Source organism: Citrus sinensis, chromosome 6, assembly GCF_022201045.2.
Source record: "Citrus sinensis cultivar Valencia sweet orange chromosome 6, DVS_A1.0, whole genome shotgun sequence".
NCBI lineage: Eukaryota > Viridiplantae > Streptophyta > Magnoliopsida > Sapindales > Rutaceae > Citrus > Citrus sinensis.
Genome location: NC_068561.1, coordinates 24,292,820 through 24,312,993, shown reverse-complemented (window position 1 = coordinate 24,312,993; position 20,174 = coordinate 24,292,820). Strand labels below are relative to the sequence as shown.

The following is a 20,174-nucleotide window of genomic DNA, read 5'->3' as shown; positions in this document are numbered from 1 at the left end:
GAGAGTGTCACTACTTCCAGTGAGATTTTGGGGTTTGACATGTCATTCTTGAGAGTAGCTAAAACAAAGTCTACTGGGCTAATTCATGTGGATGGTTGATGTGGGTGTGATGTTGCTTTAGACTAGAGATAATGCTTATACTTTTATTTGAGTGTTATCATTAATCTGATGGAATAAATACGAGTGTTTCTATTAAAACAAAAAAAAAATTATTTTGAATTTGAATTTTGTTTTCGCTTTATTTGCTAGGGACTAGCAATAAGCTGGTTGGGGGGTGTGTTGAGTATTAGAAAATGCATATTTATAAAGGAGAAAACCGTTATTTTACATTTTAAGTCTTACTAACAACCCTTACTTTTATATATTTAACCTTCTTGTGATTTAATTACATGTGTTTTATTTTAATTAAGTATTTTATGTATTTTAGGGGCATTATAGTCATTTCACAATAAAGGAGAGATCAGACGGCAAAACGGACATCACTTTTGAACTCAGGACGGTCGAAAACCTTAGGAGGAGCATAAAAGGAAAAATGACACTATTCACATGTACGGTACTATTCACGTGTACGGTACTGTATACGTTACTGTTCACGACACTGTTCACATAGACGGATGATGACGTGGCATTGACCGATGATGTGGCATTGACTGATGAGGTGTCACGATCCTGTTGGACTAAAATTCTTATGTACTGTTGATGGTGACGTGGCAGCATATCAGTGGACGAAAAATCTCGCGTACGGTGCATGCATCACACAGGATTATTTTCAACCAAACCGCGTTACTGTTCATCCGGGTCAAACCGCGTTACTGTTCAAAGTCGGGTCAAACCGTGTTACTGTTCATCCGCGTGGTCAAACCGTGGACTGTTGACTGATGACGTGGCGCAATCCTGAGCGTCCAAACTATTTTTAATCCGATGGCCATGATTTACTCCATGTATCTATAAAAAGGGGGCCTCCCCCCCCTAATTTGATATCTCTGAATCCATTTTTGGGATCCATTTTCTGTAATTCCTTCTCCATCTTGTATTTTCTTCGTATTTTAATAAATTTCCATTTTGCCCCTAGTTCAATTATGAGTGGCTAATTTTCTTTCAAGCTTGGGTTGAAGGTGAAGTCTCAACATGTGTCATGGGCTTAATTTGGTAAATTTATTTTCTCTTCCCCTCTAATTTTTGTGGATGTTTTGACTTCTCGTCGACAAATAATAATAGTCTTGTCTAGATACCGCCTTGGTTACACCGGCTCTCTAGTATAAGGTTATTATTATTTGGCACGATAAGCCCTTAGCACCATATTGATTAGAGCGTGGTTCATGAGGTGTGGATTCCCCCCTCATGATTTAATTGGCATTAATACGGATTATTTAGCCCATGATGCATGTTGATACGGATCCAGATACCCAAGTACGTCATTTCAATAGAATTCTCTTCAATTCATTCTCGCCATTTCAATTCCAGTTTTAGAATTTATTCTCGCCATTTTAATTTAAGTTTTAGCATATTCCAAATCATTTCCACCATAAATCCAATCACCCATTTACAAAATTAATTCTACACAATTAAAATCCACCTCCTCGTGGGATCGACACTCGTCACCATAGATCTATACTACAATAGATTCGTGCGCTTGCGAGTACATTAAAATTTGCACAACACATCCCACCAGTGGTCTGCCTCACCCTGAAGGACAAATGAGGCTAATATTACCCTTTGATCATCATTACAACCCATAGCCACAAATATCTTCTCCATCTGTTTTAGCCATGCCTCTGCAACCATGGGATCGGCAGTCCCCTGAAAGGTAGGTGGTCCCAATTTCTTAAATCGTTCTAAGTTCACCATAGCCCCATGATCTCTTGCGCCACCTTGCCTTTCAACTGGCACATTCTCTTGTGCCCCAACTCTGCCTCTAGCCATATCTTGAATTAACTTACTTTGTTGTTCCATCAATCTAAGCATTGCGCGCATCATAGGATTTCCTTCGTTAGCCATCTCGTGCAAGGTTGGGTCAGCGTCGTCAGCGATACCTAAAACATCTCTCGAGCTAGAGGCATGCCTAGCACCTCCCTTACGTGACATCTCTTGACTATAACACAGAGAATAAATAAATAATTAAAAAGGGGTAAATAATTCATAGCTAAAGGTCGTGCAAGCGCGCAGCGTACTGAATAAGTAGTGTAACTAAGAAAATTTGATATTGTAAACAAGAGCAATAAATATTTCATTCTACGTTAATACCAAAGATCATATAACAAGAGTTATTACAAAGTCGCAAGCAACATAGAAAGCCAAAAAGACCAAAATAGAATTACTAGTTACTCCTTGCCTTAAAATATTTAATCACTCTATTAACCTCAATAAAGTCTACAGAGTTTCATGTCCTACAGCCACAAAGTTCATAGGTGTACTCAACCGGATAGGAAAAGGATCTATCTTTACTTTCCTTTCCTTAGTCGTGACTCCATCTGTCTCGATTTCCTTAGGAGTTCTATAAGGTAGTTTATTTAGACATGGAGATACCCATCCTTTGCTATAGTAAGGCTTAAATCGAGGTCCTGTCCAAAATAGGCGACGTATTACAAGCTTATTCTTGTTAGCTCCCTTGCCATAAACACGTAGTCCACGTATAGCCTCATTGAGCTTCTTTCTTGAAGCTCCAGGTCCTGGAGGAGTATCGATGTAGACCTCTATAGTCCGTCTTAGTCTATCATCCATTCGCTGCTTATGAAGTCTCCTAAGATCTTTGACAAGAACTCCTCCTAAGATAAATTGTTCGGTCCTATCAATTTCTGTCCATCCCTTATTCTTGACACTTTTCATACCCATATTGTCCTTCTTCATGTCTACAAAACAAATGTAATCGATTTAATTAGACAATCTAATTAAACGGTAAAAGAAAGTCTACAGAATCCTAACCTAGTTTCTCTGATACCACAATTGTAACACCCCAAATCTAACACGTGCGGAGCACGTGAAGAAGGAGGTTACTCACAAATCATAATCTTTACTCATAAGTTTCAAACTGAAATTCCTCCAATTCTTATTCAAATAAATCCATAAATCCAAACGTCAAATACTAAATAATCTCTCTCGAGGACATATAAAAATAATAACAAAAGTCTCAAACTCCAAATTACACGTTCATAATAAAAGTAACTAAATAGAAACACAAGTCTATTCCTCCTCTTATTCAATAGCAAACGGAAACTGGAAATCATTAACTCCAAAGCTAAGTGCACCTCTCAAAAGAAACTTAATCTGCAAAAAAGTAATGACGAGGGGTGAGCCGTCAACTCGGTAAGTAAAACCATTCCTAACACACTAGGCCTATCGATACCAAAAATATTGCAAGCCTTCTTTTGTTTAAAGCATATATCATAATCCATAATTTTCATAAAACGATATATCACAATAACATAAGATAAATTCTTAATAATTCAGAATATTCAAAAGCATATTTACTTACGAATCAACTCATGTAATACGTATACAGAAAACAAACAGGTTAGCTCATGTCACATAGTGTCACCTATAGTCCCGGTGACCCGGCCAGAAACATAATCAGAATATCGTGTGCACATTCAGAACAGAAACCCAGTACTGGTCCAGACAGATATATCGTATATTACGATCAGAATCAGAATCAGAATAACTATGGACAATGAGCCAAAACATTAGGAATCTCATACAATTATCAGTAATTGAAATCATATATGGGTACAAAACATTCGTATCAGATTTATAAAAGTTCATATCAATAATATAGGCTTGCATAACATTTTAAAGATAACATCATAAAAGGTTGTCATGTCATAAAATCATTTACATATTAAAAAGCATTTATAAAATACTTTGTTAAAAAGAATGGTTTGAAAACATTTACATAAAGCTAATTTTGTTATCAAAATTAGTAATCCTTTAAGTAGTATCAAAACATTTATACTTATAATAATAATATCAAAATACTTCTACATATCCAGTACATTAGGAATGAAGTTACTTACCTCGACAAATGAACTTGGATTAACACACCTCTAAGCTTCTAAGAGCCTCAAACACCTTCAAAACCTTAAACAAATACAAGATATGACAATCAATAACTTATTCTAAGAATTTGATTTTCTAATTCATACCCGTACAGGTCTGATTCTCGGAATTTTAACTCTTAATCAAAGACTCAGAATGATATAAAATCCTATGGAACCATTCTGGACATCCATGAGTACCCCATGTAAAATTTACAAGAGGATCCGATATCAAAAACATTTTAAAAACTATTTACTTCTCAGCAAATTCGAAACTGTTTTCACATAATCTAAACCAAACAGAACGGGTTCCGTGATTTTTATAAAATAAAATACTAATCAGAAAATTATGAAATTAAAACTGGGAATCCTAGACACATATATTAACATACATATAAACTTTCAGAATTTTTTGAGTTCATTTGGTGGTACAAATAGTCTTGTGAATCTGATCACAATACTGGAATCGTGGATTTCCAGTGCAGTGGTTTCTATTTCCAAAATACGTATAAAATTGAAAACGAAGTTGAATTTAATGAAATAAAATTTAATCAAGAAGCCCTACATGTCTAGTTTCCAGAAATATAAATTTTATAAGAAAATTCGTTCAGAAAATATAGCTTTAAAAATTCGAGATACTCATGCTGTTCAGAATAAACGTTGTGAACTTACCCGTCGCTTTGAGTCTCTCCTAAACAAAGGTTTGAATCCTAAGATTTGGGTAGGAGCGTAAAGAGCAGCAGAGAAGAAGGATAAACGTTGTGAACTTAGGGTTATGGAAGGGGGAAAAGTATGTATTTATAGGGGATCTTAAGAAACCCTATTCAATAAGGAAAAATAGCCCTTTTCCAAAATGATCTCATAAATAACCTCTATTTAATTAGTACCCCTTTCTAAATAAGGGTTATAGGCCACTCATAATTCTCAATGAAAGCCCAATTTCCATAATTTAATATGTATGGGAATTTGTGGCGTTACAGTTACATCAACAAAATGCAAATGCTCATCAAATTTGATGTCACAACCAATAAAGATTTTTCCCTTACGCGTAGTAATTTGTGTGAAGAAGTGTGGAAAGATTTCCAGTGGACAAAAAGCAAGATATGATACTGAGACAACCAATATGTCTCATCACATTCATATAATTATTTCACTCCAGTTATATCAATCAACCCCATTTTGAGTCCAAAGAAATATTAAAAAAAAAAGTATCGGCATTTTTTTTCTCATCTATGATTACAAACAAAATCTCTTTTCATTTATTTATTAATTAACATCACCATTTTGTTAAATTTTATAACAAAATTAGAATGTATTTAGTTTTTAGGATAAAAACACCGCGTTATGAGTCTAGTCTTCGCGTTATGAGTCTAGTCCGCGTTTTGAGGACAGTTTGTATTGACAGCATGTCCTTACCTCTGATTGGCCCATTTTAAATGAATCAATTGAGTTGAGGAGCACATTATTTCATTAGAGATTGTATAGGTGGTTTTGCTTGTGGACCCCTATCCTCAATTCTGACTTCAGCTACTTATAAGGAAATATTTTAGAGATAATCCAAAGAGGGATCATGTTGTAGTAACAATTCCTGTTACCATTGGTGAGGTTGCTATTGTCCAGTGGTCCCATACTGATATATGATTATGCAGGCATAATGTGGGAGGATATGGTGATGCGGGCATAATGTAGGAGACATTTTTTGTTATCCTTAAACGATTTATGGCGGCTGATGTTAATTCTTTGAGATCTTCTCATTTCATCCTCCATCTTTAGTTTTCCCTTTATTCTTCATCACGACCTTAAGTCATGTTCCCTATATATCATGCCTCAGTGCCCTGGTCTACATTTTACCATCAACAAGAATTAATAATTAACAAGTTTTGAGGTGGTAAAAAAAAAGATTAAGGTTGTTAAAGCAACAATTATAATGAGAAAATGTGAGAAAGAGAGATCAAAGACTAAACCACAAAAGACAGAGAAAATAGAGATTGAAAGTCCCGATTTTCAATATTAATTTCATAATGACAATAATTAACTTAAAAATTAAAAAAAGAAATCTAATGGAAGATGATTATAGATAATAATTATGAGTGGGATACCTCCACCACCAAATGATTTGGTTGTGTAAACGCAATCGATGAAAGCATAAAACGACACAAAAAATTCCAACTCCCCCACCCCTCGCGGGGGTGCTTACGGCCACTGGAAACTGGGAGTGCTTACCACTTGTCGACTTCCTAACTCTATTCTCAAACTCACTTATACTACACATCTAACTGGTCCCACTTTTAAATATATGTTTGAAATTTTTTGAATCATTTTAAAATTATAAAGAACTTTTAAATGGGTATCGGTTTCATTAATTTTTACTTAATTCAATTTTTAATTCTTTTCCTAGCCCTCCAAAGAGTTTCATGAATCTGTTGGAGCTATGTTATTCCCATTTGTTTCTCTTAAATGTTTAATATTTTAATAAAATTATAAATTCCCATATACGAGTGTTCGAAAAATACTAGCAGCAACCAATTTAAAAGACCAAAAAAAAGAAGAAGAAAAAAATAGTGATTACTTGAAGAAGGAAAAAGAAAAAGAAAAAGAAAAAAATAGTGATTTCTTGAAGTTAGACAATATTATTTTTAGCTTTAATATTTTTAGTTTGAAGTTTTAAATTTCTTTTTAGGTGTTCATCAAAGATGGACTCCTAATAAGTGTGGACATTCATACTTTGTCTACCTTTTATATCATTATCAAGGGGCTTAGTGCATTACAAAATTATAAAGAAACTATACAATAACAGTGTCAAGAACAGAGTCCACATCTATATACACTCACACACACACACCTTTAAAAAGAATAATAATGACTTTTATTATTTTAAATGATACAATTATTTATGGTGAGATTAACTTAACATTTCATTATCGTCAACTTTAATCATCATCTCAATTCTCACCTTTTCTCTCATTCACTAACAAAGTTGCACTTAGATGTACCTTACAAAATATCTAATTAATGATAGCTCGGGAGCTAGTTGTGAAATTAGAAAACTAAGTGCATGTCATTCTCAATATATCTAGAGCATGCAGTTTCCACTATGATGAAATAAAAAAGAATTGCCAAGCCAAGCACACGGTTATGGAATGAGTTGGTCAAAATCAATAGCAATAAGAGAAACTTTTTTCTCTATTTGATTATAATGATAGCTATAAAATTTCATTATCTATCTGGAGGCATGATTTTTTTTTGAAGTTTAAAATAATGGATGCAAGTTGGTTGATTCATGGATCAATCAATTTGGTTATCTCTTTTAGCAGTAAACAACATTTGCAATTTGATGTTACTTTCTCAATCAATTTGGTTATCTCTTTTATTGACGATTGTAGAGCTTTAGCTCAATCTATAGGAGATGTTACTTTCTCCTTTGTTAGGCGATCTGCGAACTCCGCTGCTCATTTTATTGCTCGGGTGAGGGGTTCTTTATCAGGTCCGGGGGAGTGGAGGCATGTTCCACCCCCTTGGTTGATTTCTAAGTTATCTGCTTAATGAATTTTATTTCCCTAAAAAAAAAAAACATTTGCAAATTGATGTGAAATGAAAATACTTGACATGATCGTATAATATTCTATAACTCACCTACAAAGAGTCATTAGTTAAGCTAAAGATATCCTCATAAATAATATGCTAGCACAACTATAAAAGGGTTATTGATAAATAATATAGAAACCAAAAAACTAGTGAGAATAATTCATGCAAAAATGAAGCTAGCTTGCTAGCTAGCTAAATAGTGTATAGATCTTCCCAAAAAAAAAAAAAAAACAGTGTATTGATAAAATTAGAGATACAATGAGAAAGCAATGGAATAAGAAAGAATATTTCAAAAAAGCAAGAGCACAAAACACAAGAAAAAGTGAAAAATTTTATTGAATGCATGATATATATACAAGTTGGGGGAGCAGAAAGGGGTGCGCTCAAAAAAATGATACGCACCCAACAATGTCAAGTAGCCAAAACTCTAAAGTCTTTGATCATTGAAAAGGCTGGCTCCACTTTCGACCCCCCATTATACTTCTTTCATTCTCAGTGTTCTGCAAAGAAAACACACACACTCACATATGAGGGATAGAAATTGGAATCAGATTGAGGGTTCTTTTCCTTTAATCATTTCTCTCTCTCTCTCTCTCTCTTATTCAGCATAAAATAATAAAATAAATTAACAAAAAAAAGGAATTATAAATTAGAGATGACTTAGCTTGGCATAGGATATATAGAATCTTCAAGCGATTAATCTTCAAGAAATAATAATACGTAAACAATAAGCAATGATAAATGCAATGGTCATATCGAATTTCGGTGATATGAATGTTGAAGACTACAATAAAATAACTAAAAGGAGGGAAAAAAAAAGGAAGAGAATAGAGATTAAAAGAATCAGTTTTTGCTTTGCATGGAAAAGGAAGTAAGGAGCCATTGCTTTCACTTTAATTTATTTCACTCACTCTTTTGACAACCCATTTCATCTTTAATATTTTGCTTTCTCTAGTAAACAAATCACAATTTTATTAGTGTGTTCAAGCCAGGCCCCGCTTTTTCAGAATATTATTATTCTTCTACAGCTAAATAAAAAATAAAAAAACTTCTCCTGTGTTGAGACCTGTCTTTCGGTTTGTCCAGGAGAAATACTAGCTATGCTAGCCTGCTAGCATAGCATGACACGGTGCCGGAATAGCATGATAGGAGGCCCACTCGTGCAAGGAATATCAGGGGGGGAAAAGAAGAGATAGCTCAAGAAATGCTAATCAATCCATGCTTGTTACTGCTTGATGAGCCAACCTCAGGATTGGACTCAACCACGGCTCAAAGAATCCTGACAACTATCAAACGGCTGGCAAATAGCAGCCGAACCATCATCACCACCATTCATCAGCCATCCAGCAGACTTTACCACGTGTTTGATAAAGTAGTTTTACTCTCTGGAGGCAGCCCAATATATAATGGCCCTGCTTCTACAACTTTGGAATACTTTTCCTCCATTGGTTTCTCTACGTCAGTGACTGTCAATCCAGCCGATCTCTTACTTGATCTTGCAAATGGTATTTTTTATCCTACTTTTTTTTTTTTTCATATTTCACTATCACTGAACAAACACATTTAAAACTGTAAAATTTATATGTGGTGGGGGTAGTTTGCTTTTGTTAACTCATCATCGTTGTATAGTCTCTTCGGTTTCTTTTAACATGAGACTAGGATAGGACATCACTTGGCTTACTGAAAATGTCGCTTTGAAAATGTCGCTTGTACAATTATGTAAATGGAATTAAATGAGACCCCACCAACCTAAACATTTACATCATCACTACGAGAAACTTTGGAGTCATCTTCATTTGTGATCATATGTAAACACACGCGTGACACGGTGTGAGCAAGAACCACATGCAATCACATCCCAAGTAATTTTGTGCATGGATTATCATTTCATCCTTTTAGAGATTGATGTATCTCAAGTTGTTGCATTATCTTTTTAATTAACTGGAACAGGATACATTTACAGATTGTCCTAAAATTGCAGCCTGATTACAAGCAATCAACTGATCAAGGTGAGAACACGGACCAAGATCAGAAGTTGGCAAGGGAAGCTCTCAAATCTGCCTATGAGAAGAACATTGCAACAAAATTAAAAGATGAGCTTAGCAACTTGGGTGCCAATGATTGCAAGCTGATCATTAAAGATTCTTATTCGACTTTTATTCTGTTTATATTTTTATAGATGAAGAGATTTGAGAAGAAGAAAAAATCATTCTTTTCACTTTGATGTTCTGGTCAAAAAAGCAAGTGTGATTACTTCCATTAGAATTGTACCAACCATGTGAACATTTCAAGATCATTCATATGAAAAACGAAATATTAAATGGAGAATTTAAAAAAAAAACATAGAACTAGACCAGAGATGACTAGGTATATAAAACACACACTAGATTCCTCATCTCCATTGTTCCAACAGGCAGAATTATCCGGACGGAGTGTGACATCCCACATAGGTAGCAAAGTTGGCAAAAAAGCCGCATGTTCTCCCGAAAGGCAAATCTGTGAGCATGAAGAACGTGTGAGTGAAGGACAAAGCAGACAATATCTACAATATCTACTGGTTGTTGGGACAAAGCTGTTACAATAAGTCAGCAAACAAGACATGACACCAAAATCTGTGTCATTTTCCAACATTCAACATAGTGCAGATCCACACCACAATTCAGCATCCTTAAATAATTGGAAAGGACAAGAAATCTGCATCCTATCAAGTCCTTTTCTTCTTTATAAGAACTGTAATTTTCATTGAGCATTTAGAAGTGGCAATCTGAGTAGGCCATATGGGTTCAACTAGCAGTAAATGCATAGAAACCAAGTAGCTAAAAGTTAAAAATTGCATGACATGACACCGATTCATATCAGCTCATTCAAAGGTCTTAAACAAGCATCAGCTAAGGCTTAAGCAATAACATTTTCCCACTATCAGGTAAGCATTATCATGTTCTGTCGTTGTGGCTCCAATTAGAAGCAGCAGAAGTGTGATCCTTTATTTGTTGCATCAGTTATAGGATTTGTTAGATAAGGCAATTTTGTTTTTTCTTTTAAACCTAACTACATGCCAAATTTCACTCAACAGAAAAGGAATGCTCACGTTGTATGACAATGGAAGGGTAGAAAATCCACTAAATGAATTAAAATTGTCCAAACCATTCAGAAAAAAACTTATCTGCAGCAGTTTAATTGATTGAGCAAGAAAAAGTTGCGTTAAATTGTCATATCACTAGAAATAAGAAGACATATGGGCGCAACAAGAACAATGATGTAATGAGCTTTACGCCTTTATGCCTTCACAATATGTGTTAAGGGCCAATTTGGTAGCAGTATAATTTTTAAAATAATTTTTGTTAGTTATGCCGTAGAAATAATTGAAAAGAATTAATTAAACATTTGGTCAAATTTATTTTTATAAGTGTTGTGAGTTTTAAAAGAAATCGTATGTGCTTAGTAAATTTTACTATTAAACTTTTGTGACAATGTAGATGATTAAACTGAACATAATATTAAATAAAATTTATTTACATATTTATAAATATGTATATAAAATATTTTTTATTGTGTATATGCAATAATTGATAAAAAAAATAAATATTTTAGATTATTTTTTTTTTATTTTGTTATCTCAACACATATAATTGGTAATAATAATAATCTCTTTAAAGTTAATAATTTTATTTCCTAGCTAAAATGTATAATTTTAGAATTTTAATATATATATATAGACACACGGTATTAAGTATAAAAGTGAAAATCAAATTATGAAAAGTTATTTCTTCTCTACTTTTTGAAATCTGATGCATGATGAGATAATTTTGGTAAAAGTGGCTTTTAAAAAATTTATCAAATATTAAAATTAATTTTTATCTTTTTAAATCACTTTTGAGCCTCCGAAAATAATCTCAAACAAGTTTTAAGTTCAAATAATATTAGTTGAGTTACTTGAACTTATAATTAATATAGGTATTTTCACCCAATAAATTAATTTTTTTGATTGAAACCCCATCAATAAGAGGCTTAACATAGGGATGGCAATGGGGCGGGGTGGGGGTGGGGATACCTACCCCATTAAAAATTTTTGCCTCCATTCCCCACCCCATTCCCCAATAAATTTAGTGGGCTAGGGATGGGGAATCCCCACGTGGGGAATGATTCCCCCATCCCCACCCCATTCCTCATTTACTTATTTTATAGTAAATATAAAAATATGATTTCAGTAAATTAAAAATTAGAGACTTAAAATAAAATTATCATCATATTATAAAGTATTTTTTTTAAAATCTCTAAAAGTTTGAAACAATATCTTAAACTGATATTAAAAGTGAAAAATATTTAAAGAGAGCAGCACCTTAAAAGAGAAAAGAAAATATAATAATATTTTAAAATTAAAAAATATTGTAGGATTTTCTTTTACTCATATCATGTTTATATTACATAAAAATTAAAAAATATTAATTGACATTATAGTTGATAAAATAAAAATTATTAACATATTTATGTATAATGGGGATTGGGGTGGAGGTGGGGTGGGGAGTGCAATACCAAACCCCATCTGTTAACAATTTGAGGATTATTTTTCTCCCACTCCCCACCTCATTCCCCAAAAATTATTAAAAATTTTTTTCATTTGAGGTGGGGCTCCATGGAGCCCCAAACCCATGGAAGATTTTACCATCCCTAGCTTAACCTTAAAGTAATAACAATATTTGCGCATTTTTTATGCACGAATAATTTTAAAGCTTGACCACTTAAGAGTTTAAAAAATTTATAATTGTTGTGAATTTTCAGAAAGTAACAAGGACCTAACAGCAATTTCGTCGATGTAATTTTGCAGCACTTCATGACCTTGAGGGACTTGATTTATAATATTGAAATAGTTTTGAAATTTTACACGATTTTATAAATTATAAGGCTCTAAACGTAAATTATCCTTAAAACTTTTTCTTTTCATTTTTCGGTTAAATTATCAAATTAATGGCTAGTTGGTCAGCAACGTCGTTTCATCTATCGCTCATCGTTTGTCATCATCGGAATGGAGGACGAGGAAGGAGGAGGGAAGAGATTGAAGAAAGCATCAGTTGTAGGATCGGGTGAAGTTGATTACAAGACGAAAGCAGGAACCGCATGGAGCCATTCATACTTAAACCAGAAGCCATGGCATCCTCTCTCTTACCCTAATCAACGCCGCAAATGGATCGCCGAACAGATGCACTCCCAGCGCCAGCGCCGCACCGAGGAAGTGACCCGCGAAGTATCTCTTCTTTTCCCATCAATTTGTTCTCATTCATTTATTTAACCAATTTTCCTAATCTCTCTATGTTTTTTTTTTAGTATGCACAAGAGCAGGAGTTCTTTCGCCAAACATCTCTTATTTCCAAGAAAGACAAGGAAAAGGTACAGTTTTTACTACTTATAAGCGTTTGATTTAAAACCCCAGATGGATTTTTTTTTTCTTTTTTGTTATAGTATAGTTACTTGTTTATTCTGTTGATTTGGCGTAGATGGAGACTATGCAAGCTGTTAGCTTTATGTATGTTCGTCCACCCGGTTACAATGCTGAAAGCGCTAAGGCTGCGGAACTTGAAGAAGGGAGGAAGAAACAAGGAGACTCATCTCAAGAACCAGCTTCAAATCCAATGTATTCTGTTATTATTCTTATTATTGTCATTAATCATTGCCACTAGAAAGCATTTGTATAATTGTTTCATTTTGTGGTAATGTCAGATGTTGTTTTGTATTTATTGTAGGCAACCAGAGTCGAAGCCTGTGGCTGAAGAAAAGAAGAAATCAAGGCCAAAAGATGTGTTTGGGCGACCTTTACCTACTGAAGAAGAGTTTGAAATCCTTAAAAATGCTCCACGGTATGTTTCGGTCTTGCTCAGAAGCATTTATTATGCATGCTTATTAATACTACTGAATTACTTAGTATTGTTTGTTTGAGATTTATGACACTGCTGTGCATGCAATGATCTATTGTCTGTTGTGAATATTCCATTATATGTACTTGCCAGTTGAAATCTTAAGTGGAATCTTTTATTTGTTTATTAGCTTATACATGCTATCATACTAAGATTGGCCATCCAAGAGTTCAAATGGCAATGCTGTGGCTTTTAAGTTGGTTGTGTTCCATGAGCTATTATTATGCTAATATACGAAAGTCTTAGTTGCATTTGCTTTAAACAATAACCAGGCTGGAGACAGGTGCTCCTGCAAGGGTAAAACCATTTGGTGTTGAAGTAAGAAATGTGAAATGTTTAAGATGTGGAAATTTTGGGCATCAAAGTGGTGATCGTGAGTGTCCATTGAAGGATGCAATAATGCCTAATGAAGAAAGTCGATTGAAAAGAGATGACCCCTTGACTGCTATCATGGCTCACGTAGATCCTAGTGAGGTATGTTTTTTTTTTCTTTGGTGTTTGCTGGAAATTAAGTAAAGGCTGCAAATTGTTAGCCTTGAGACTAGAACTGAGCTTGAAAAAGTTCATTTCCATACCTGTTGTTTAATTACCCTATTTTGTATCTGGATTCTTAATTGTTGTACTGGAAACTATATTTAAAAAGTCACTAAGTTTGCATGAAAATCTACATGAATGCCAGTCAATGAAAAAATTATAGAGAGCAATACCCAAATCTCTTCTAATGGCTTCTGTTTTACATGTGAAGTGGAATATCACCACTAAGCAATCTAGAAATGAGTATGCATAGCAGTTAGTCACTCACTTGTGGAATCATATGTCGAAGATGGGTAGCTTATAAGTTATTTTGCACTTATGTTTATAGCTAGTACAAGCTCATGTATATTTCGTTGCCCTTTATTTTGAACATTTTGCTTGCCTTCTGCACTTTTACAAAGTGGGAGCACTGGCTGCTTGCTGATGCTATTTTGTTCCATGCAGCCTCTCAAGTGGGAGCTGAAGCGACAACCAGGAAATTTTAGTCCTCCTCGTGGAGGTTTTAAACCTGATGATCCCAATCAGCAGATAGTTGCTGAGGACATTTTTGATGAATATGGGGGTAAATGCCCTTCATTAACCACTGAACTTTGTTTTTCCTCGTATCATATAGTAGTAACTGATACATTTTACTTATTATTCTCCTTCCCCCCAAAATTCTAGGGTTTCTGGCTGGGGATAGTGTCCCTGACTTGTTGAGCAGCTTGTCGGGCAAACGTAGAAAGAAGTCCAAAAAGAAAAGTAAACACAAGAGGCAGGCATCATCTGATAGTGAAGAATTAAGAGTTTCTGATGACGATGGGGTGACTTCACCTTCCGATGGTGAAGGCAGGAGGTCAAAGAAGGAGAAGAAACATAAGAAGAAAACGAAGCGAAACTATTCCAAATCTAGTTCATCTGATGTTTCAGAATGGAATACACATCGTAGAAAATCCAGACACAAGCACAATTATTCATCCGAAGATTCTGATTCTGACAAGTATCATAGAAGTAGAAGGAGCAGGCAAATGCATTCTTATTCATCTGAAGATGACTCTGATTATCATCATATGATAAAAGAACGCAGAGACAAGTATTCTTATCGGTCTGAAGCGTCAGACGCTGATAGGCATAATAGAAATAGAAATAGAAAGAACAGGCAAAAGCATTATTTTCCGTCTGAATATGAGGTTGGCAGGCATAATGTAGGTGAAAAGAGTAGAAAGAAGCATTCACATTCATCTGAGGATTCTGACTTGGGTCGGCATCCGAGAAGAGAAAAGATCAGGCAAAAGCATAGATATACATCTGCAGATGAATCGGATCGACATCATAGGAGTGAGAAGAGCAGACACAAGCATTCTCATTCATGACGCTTATATGAAGATTCTGACTCTTGATGTACATGACAGAAGTAAACCATACCGTCAATATGATCAGTCATAGTCTAGACTGAGATGAGATTATCGGGCAAGGCTGCAAGCCATTGGAGGAAGAAGCTAAGAGAGCTATTATTTTTGTATCTCTAGTAGTTTGCGTAGCATATGAAGGTGCTTAGCATCATTGTGACAAAAGGGTCTTTGTATCTTGCTTATCTGTGTACTAATATAGCATCTAGGATCTTGTGAATGCGTCCGAGAATTGAGGATTGACGATTGTTCGGTGTATAATTTTCATCACCTATAGCATTCTTACTGTTATTTTCTTTTCTTAATTTTCGATTTTCTTTTTTTTAAAAAAAAAATTAAAGACAATTAATTATTTTGGAGCATAAAGCTCCGATTGGTATACTTTTTAAAATAGAACTTATTTGGATAGAATTTTTATTAGTAGAATTTTTACTTAAAAGTATTTTCGTTATTTGGTTGTTAATGAGAGTTTTTATTAAAATTTATAAAAATATTTTAATAAATAATTTTTTTAAAATTATGTTATAAAAAAATAAAATAAGATTGTTAAATAAATAAAAGATATTATTAAAAAAATTATTTTATTCTTAAAGTTTAGAATTTAAATTTTTACTATTAGAGATAAATTAACTTATTTAATTTTTAAAAGTTCTACTAAAAAATAAAATAATAACAAAAATTTTGATAAAAATTTGTGAGACTAACTAATAAATAATGAAAATACTAAATAGGCACTAACTATTTCATCATTGTGAAAGGATTAAGTAATATCTAAAGAAGCCTAACTATTCCATGAAAGCGAACGAGAAAGATAATGTCTAGATAAAAAAATAATCGATTAAATTAAAACAAACGAATTATAAAATAAGTAACAAAAATAACCAATTACTGGACTACTTTCAACAAACATAATATTAGCGCCTAGCAAGTAACACATCCAACGTTAAGTAGATCAAAAGATGGCTGCGAGGGGAGGAGGCAAAGCAGCTATGGCGGCAATGAAGGGCGCCGGCGGCCTCAAATTGCAGGCTGCTGCTTCTTCTTCCAAAGCTCAAGCCAAAGCCAAAGCCAAAGCCAAAGGCAAGACCAAATCTGTAGCACCCTCCTCTACTTCTGAGTTGGGCAGATTTCTGAACATCCCCGAGCCTCCCCGTTCCGAAACTGCTAAACTGATCACCAAGTTCATCAAACTCAACAATCGCGAGGTCTCTCTTTTAAATCATTGGTTTATTTGATTGCATATCGTTAGATTTACCGATAATTTTGCTCCCACTTTAATTAGTTGCGATATCGTTTGTTAATTATGCTGCCACTTCCAAGTGTTTGATGATCGTCCTAACTGAATTTTGGATTTACGTGTATTGATAGTATTTCTTTTTTTCTTTTTTTGGTTGTCAATAACATTTGTTCTTTTGAATTGCTGTTAACTGAAAAAACCACTTTGGTTTCTCACATGTGTATACGTGTTGTGAAATCTTAACTCTATTTAGGACTATTTAAATTAGTTTTTATTAATTAACCATTTTCGTCAATCCCCTAAAATTAAACCAAAACTCTGCAATTATGTGTGATGGGCATTAGGATTGAAAACCTTTTGTAGAACTAAACTTCAAGGGTTCTTGCCGGCATGCATTTGACTTTCTTTATTTCAACAGCTGTTATTTAAATTACTGCCAGTTCAAGTATTACAAATTCGTGTTTTTACCATCTGCTCTTGCTTGAATAAGTTGCATGTTGTAGTTGCTTCCTTACTTGAGTTTGATTTATAATATCTCTTGGACTTGCTCTGAACACATGTATGTAGTTTCATCCACTCCACTTTTCTTTGTTACTTATTTTTCACTTTATAATTTCACTCATCCTATTAAATGCCCTCAATAAGATAAAGAGAAATAATTACATTTAACGCTTCGTAACAGCTAGTATGAAATAAGCGTACATCTGTTAAAAATATCCACGTTCGCTATTATTGTTCAAAAGTAATCCATATTCTCTTACTCTGCTATTTTTCGTGAATGAAAAATCTCCAGTGGCATAACATGTCTATGACTTTTGCAGAACCCTGGAATGAAAAAGGATCTTCTTGGTGAAGAGAAGTTGAAGTCTTTATTGTCTGGAAAAGACAGGATTGGGATCCCAGAGATTGCCAAATTGCTGTCCGGACAATTTGTGAAAACTGGCTCTGGCTGATAGTTTGCTGCTAATATAATTGTGGTTGTAGTTCTATTGTGCGGCAGAAACCAAATAATGTCTCATATTGTTAGTTAGGGATTTGTTCATGGGTTGAATATTTATTTCATTGAGAATTGCTGAATCATGGCATGAATGATATGCGAGAGATGTTCTGTTTATCTTTATATCCCTTCTGCTGTTTCTACTCGTTCCAATGTTACTGTTTTGTGTGGAAGATTCTCAGCAAGCTTGGTATATGATTTGTCTTCATCAAAGGATGCAATCGTTTTTTGTTCTCTTCTTTCAGTACATCTGAAAGAATTCAATCATAGGGAGATGCGATGCAGTGGGGGGTATTTTTATACTTGATGATGTTCAGTTCATCACAATTGACTCATCGACCAAGATCACAAGGCTGCTCGAATCCGTGATGATTATTGCTGATTGCAAGCCATAACTTCCTTCAGCATTCTCTTACTGAAGCTTCAACTTACATACGACAATTCCAAAGTCCAAACTATCTTTGTCAATCATAAAATGTTGAAGTCATTGTTCCTTTGAGCATAAAGATTAAAACATTTGTGCAGCTTTCTTCACGTAGCCCGTGAAATGCTTCAAGCTCTAACTTTGTAAACGTCGTAAAATTCAACTTCAATAACAAATTTTTACAGAAATTGAAAATGGTGCAAAATTAGGGCATCTGCAGTTTACATAATGACAATTGACAAGTTGTAATTTTGCACAATTGCACCCTCTTTCTGGACTCTGGAGGGTAAATTAGTCTTTTCAGTTTCAACATGATAGCGGCCTCAAAATTTTCAAAAGTTCTGCCTGGGTGCATGTTCGGTTATTTAAGGCCGCGAGGAATCATTTGTCAAAGAAACCCTCGCTTCCCTTCGCATTCCTAGGGTTTTAGCTTGAGTGACTCTATATTTGTTCGGAAAAATGGCAGCGAGATTGTTTGGGGGATGCAGGACAATGATGGCGGCGGCGGCCAAGTCCGGAGCAGAAGCAACAGCAGCTGCTGGCAAGAAAGCAAAGGGAGGGATTGGGAAACCGGTTCCTGTATCTGCACAACTGAGCAAGTTTCTCGGAGCCAACGAGGCCTCTCGCTCCGACGCTGTCAAGAAAATCTGGCAATATATCAGACAACACGACCTCCAGGTCTTTTCTTTATTGCTTCCTTCTTTGCCAGTTGCCGCTGTTCAAGTTCTTTTTGGCTTTTCATCGAACGTTTTGACTGCATTGTAATAATTGAAATTGTGTGTTTCTTGTTTTTTGTTTAGCTTGTTTAATATGCTGTAAAAATAGCTTAAAAAGGTCTTGTGTGTGTTAATTGTTAATTCTGGAAAATGAAAATAATACCTTGTTTCTGGTCACAAAATAAATAAAGAAAAATTAAGGCAACATTCTCGAACAAATGTATCAACGAGGCGCACCTTGACAGAACCAGCAGCAAAACTATATTGTTTTACATATTTTGGAGTTATTTTGCTGCTGTATCTGTCAGCACACTGTCAGCAAACCGTTTGGAAGCAAGACTCAATATTTTTTCTTGTTTCTCACCATTAAGGCTAATTCTATATTTGCCAAAAATCAGTAAAACAAATTAATCAATTTCAAAGTACAACAACATAATCATACTTTTTATTAGTAAAAGATTACATTAAGTTCCAAGTTTTTCTTTTTTCTTTGGTGAAGCTAGGAACTGTGCTAAAGCAAGTACTCATTGTCACTTCCATTGTCTAATCTATGATTTCCAAAAAATGTTTGATACTTAAACAAACTTACTAGTTACAGAGTGCAATTTTGTTTGAAATAGCAATTTGTTGTTATAATCATTTATTTTTGTCTCAAGTTTCAGTTTTATGGTAATATAATTTCTTTCACTTGATATAATGCTTTGTAGAATCCTGCAAACAAGAGGGAGATTCGATGTGATGATAAGTTGAAGACCATTTTCAACGGAAAAGATTCTGTTGGCTTCCTGGAGATTGCCAAATTGCTGTCCCAGCATTTCGTAAACTCTGCTTGATTTTTAGCTTGGTTTCATCAGCTGGATGTTGGTCTGGTTTATTTTTAAGAACCTTTTGTTATCTAACCTCATGGGTGTACACAGTTGAGCCACTAATCTTAGATTTAGTGTATGATCGAAAACATTTGGTACAAGTGCTAAGACATCTGATTTGCAATGAGGGATGGTGCAGATTGATGTATTTCAAAATTTTTAGTTGCTATGGTAGCTATGAAATTCATATGATTTGTTAGAATTGTATGATGCGGATGCTGATGCTTTATGCAATTATGCTTTCATTAGATCAATATCATGTGGTTTCCATGTCATCATGTGTGTATATCATGCTCTAAGAATTGATACATCCAAGTGCTCATGCCATCATTTGTGTATGGCACAACCTTAACGTTGATGGGGCTCTTCCTAAATAGTTTTATTTGGTTGATTTGAACTCTAAAGCAAGTTATCATCTTCCTAAATGTTAGAGGACTCCTTTGTGTCATTTTTGAAACTTATAGGAAGTAGACAAATTCTGTGAAAT

The 20,174-nt window shown here is 34.4% G+C and overlaps 3 protein-coding genes across 3 annotated transcripts; all 3 read left to right on the top strand.

The window, feature by feature from the left end:
* Positions 1–12,582: 12,582 nt before the first annotated feature.
* Positions 12,583–15,752, top strand: LOC102616028 (uncharacterized zinc finger CCHC domain-containing protein At4g19190). The gene is made up of 7 exons (XM_006482297.4): positions 12,583–12,858; positions 12,939–13,001; positions 13,109–13,245; positions 13,355–13,468; positions 13,798–13,999; positions 14,504–14,621; positions 14,723–15,752. Exons 1-7 carry the CDS (start codon positions 12,640–12,642, stop codon positions 15,409–15,411), a joined length of 1,542 nt encoding a protein of 513 aa, XP_006482360.1. The 5' UTR covers positions 12,583–12,639; the 3' UTR covers positions 15,412–15,752.
* Positions 15,753–16,343: 591 nt separating this feature from the next.
* On the top strand, positions 16,344–17,804 carry LOC102615428 (uncharacterized). The gene is made up of 2 exons (XM_006482296.4): positions 16,344–16,652; positions 17,506–17,804. The coding sequence occupies exons 1-2, from the start codon at positions 16,407–16,409 to the stop codon at positions 17,635–17,637; spliced, it is 378 nt and encodes a 125-aa protein (XP_006482359.1). The 5' UTR covers positions 16,344–16,406; the 3' UTR covers positions 17,638–17,804.
* Positions 17,805–18,319: 515 nt separating this feature from the next.
* On the top strand, positions 18,320–19,879 carry LOC112495463 (protein TRI1-like). Its single transcript, XM_025100212.2, has 2 exons — positions 18,320–18,783; positions 19,529–19,879. Exons 1-2 carry the CDS (start codon positions 18,565–18,567, stop codon positions 19,652–19,654), a joined length of 345 nt encoding a protein of 114 aa, XP_024955980.1. The 5' UTR covers positions 18,320–18,564; the 3' UTR covers positions 19,655–19,879.
* Positions 19,880–20,174: the final 295 nt, after the last annotated feature.

Excerpts from the sequence above, each read along its gene's own strand:
- LOC102616028 (XM_006482297.4), top strand. The coding sequence starts at position 12,640 with ATGGAGGACGAGGAAGGAGGAGGGAAGAGATTGAAGAAAGCATCAGTT. Across the intron at positions 12,859-12,938 it reads CCGAGGAAGTGACCCGCGAA|TATGCACAAGAGCAGGAGTT; the intron begins GTATCTCTTCTT and ends TTTTTTTTTTAG. Across the intron at positions 14,000-14,503 it reads CTCACGTAGATCCTAGTGAG|CCTCTCAAGTGGGAGCTGAA; the intron begins GTATGTTTTTTT and ends TGTTCCATGCAG.
- LOC102615428 (XM_006482296.4), top strand. The coding sequence starts at position 16,407 with ATGGCTGCGAGGGGAGGAGGCAAAGCAGCTATGGCGGCAATGAAGGGC. Across the intron at positions 16,653-17,505 it reads TCAAACTCAACAATCGCGAG|AACCCTGGAATGAAAAAGGA; the intron begins GTCTCTCTTTTA and ends TGACTTTTGCAG.
- LOC112495463 (XM_025100212.2), top strand. The coding sequence starts at position 18,565 with ATGGCAGCGAGATTGTTTGGGGGATGCAGGACAATGATGGCGGCGGCG. Across the intron at positions 18,784-19,528 it reads TCAGACAACACGACCTCCAG|AATCCTGCAAACAAGAGGGA; the intron begins GTCTTTTCTTTA and ends AATGCTTTGTAG.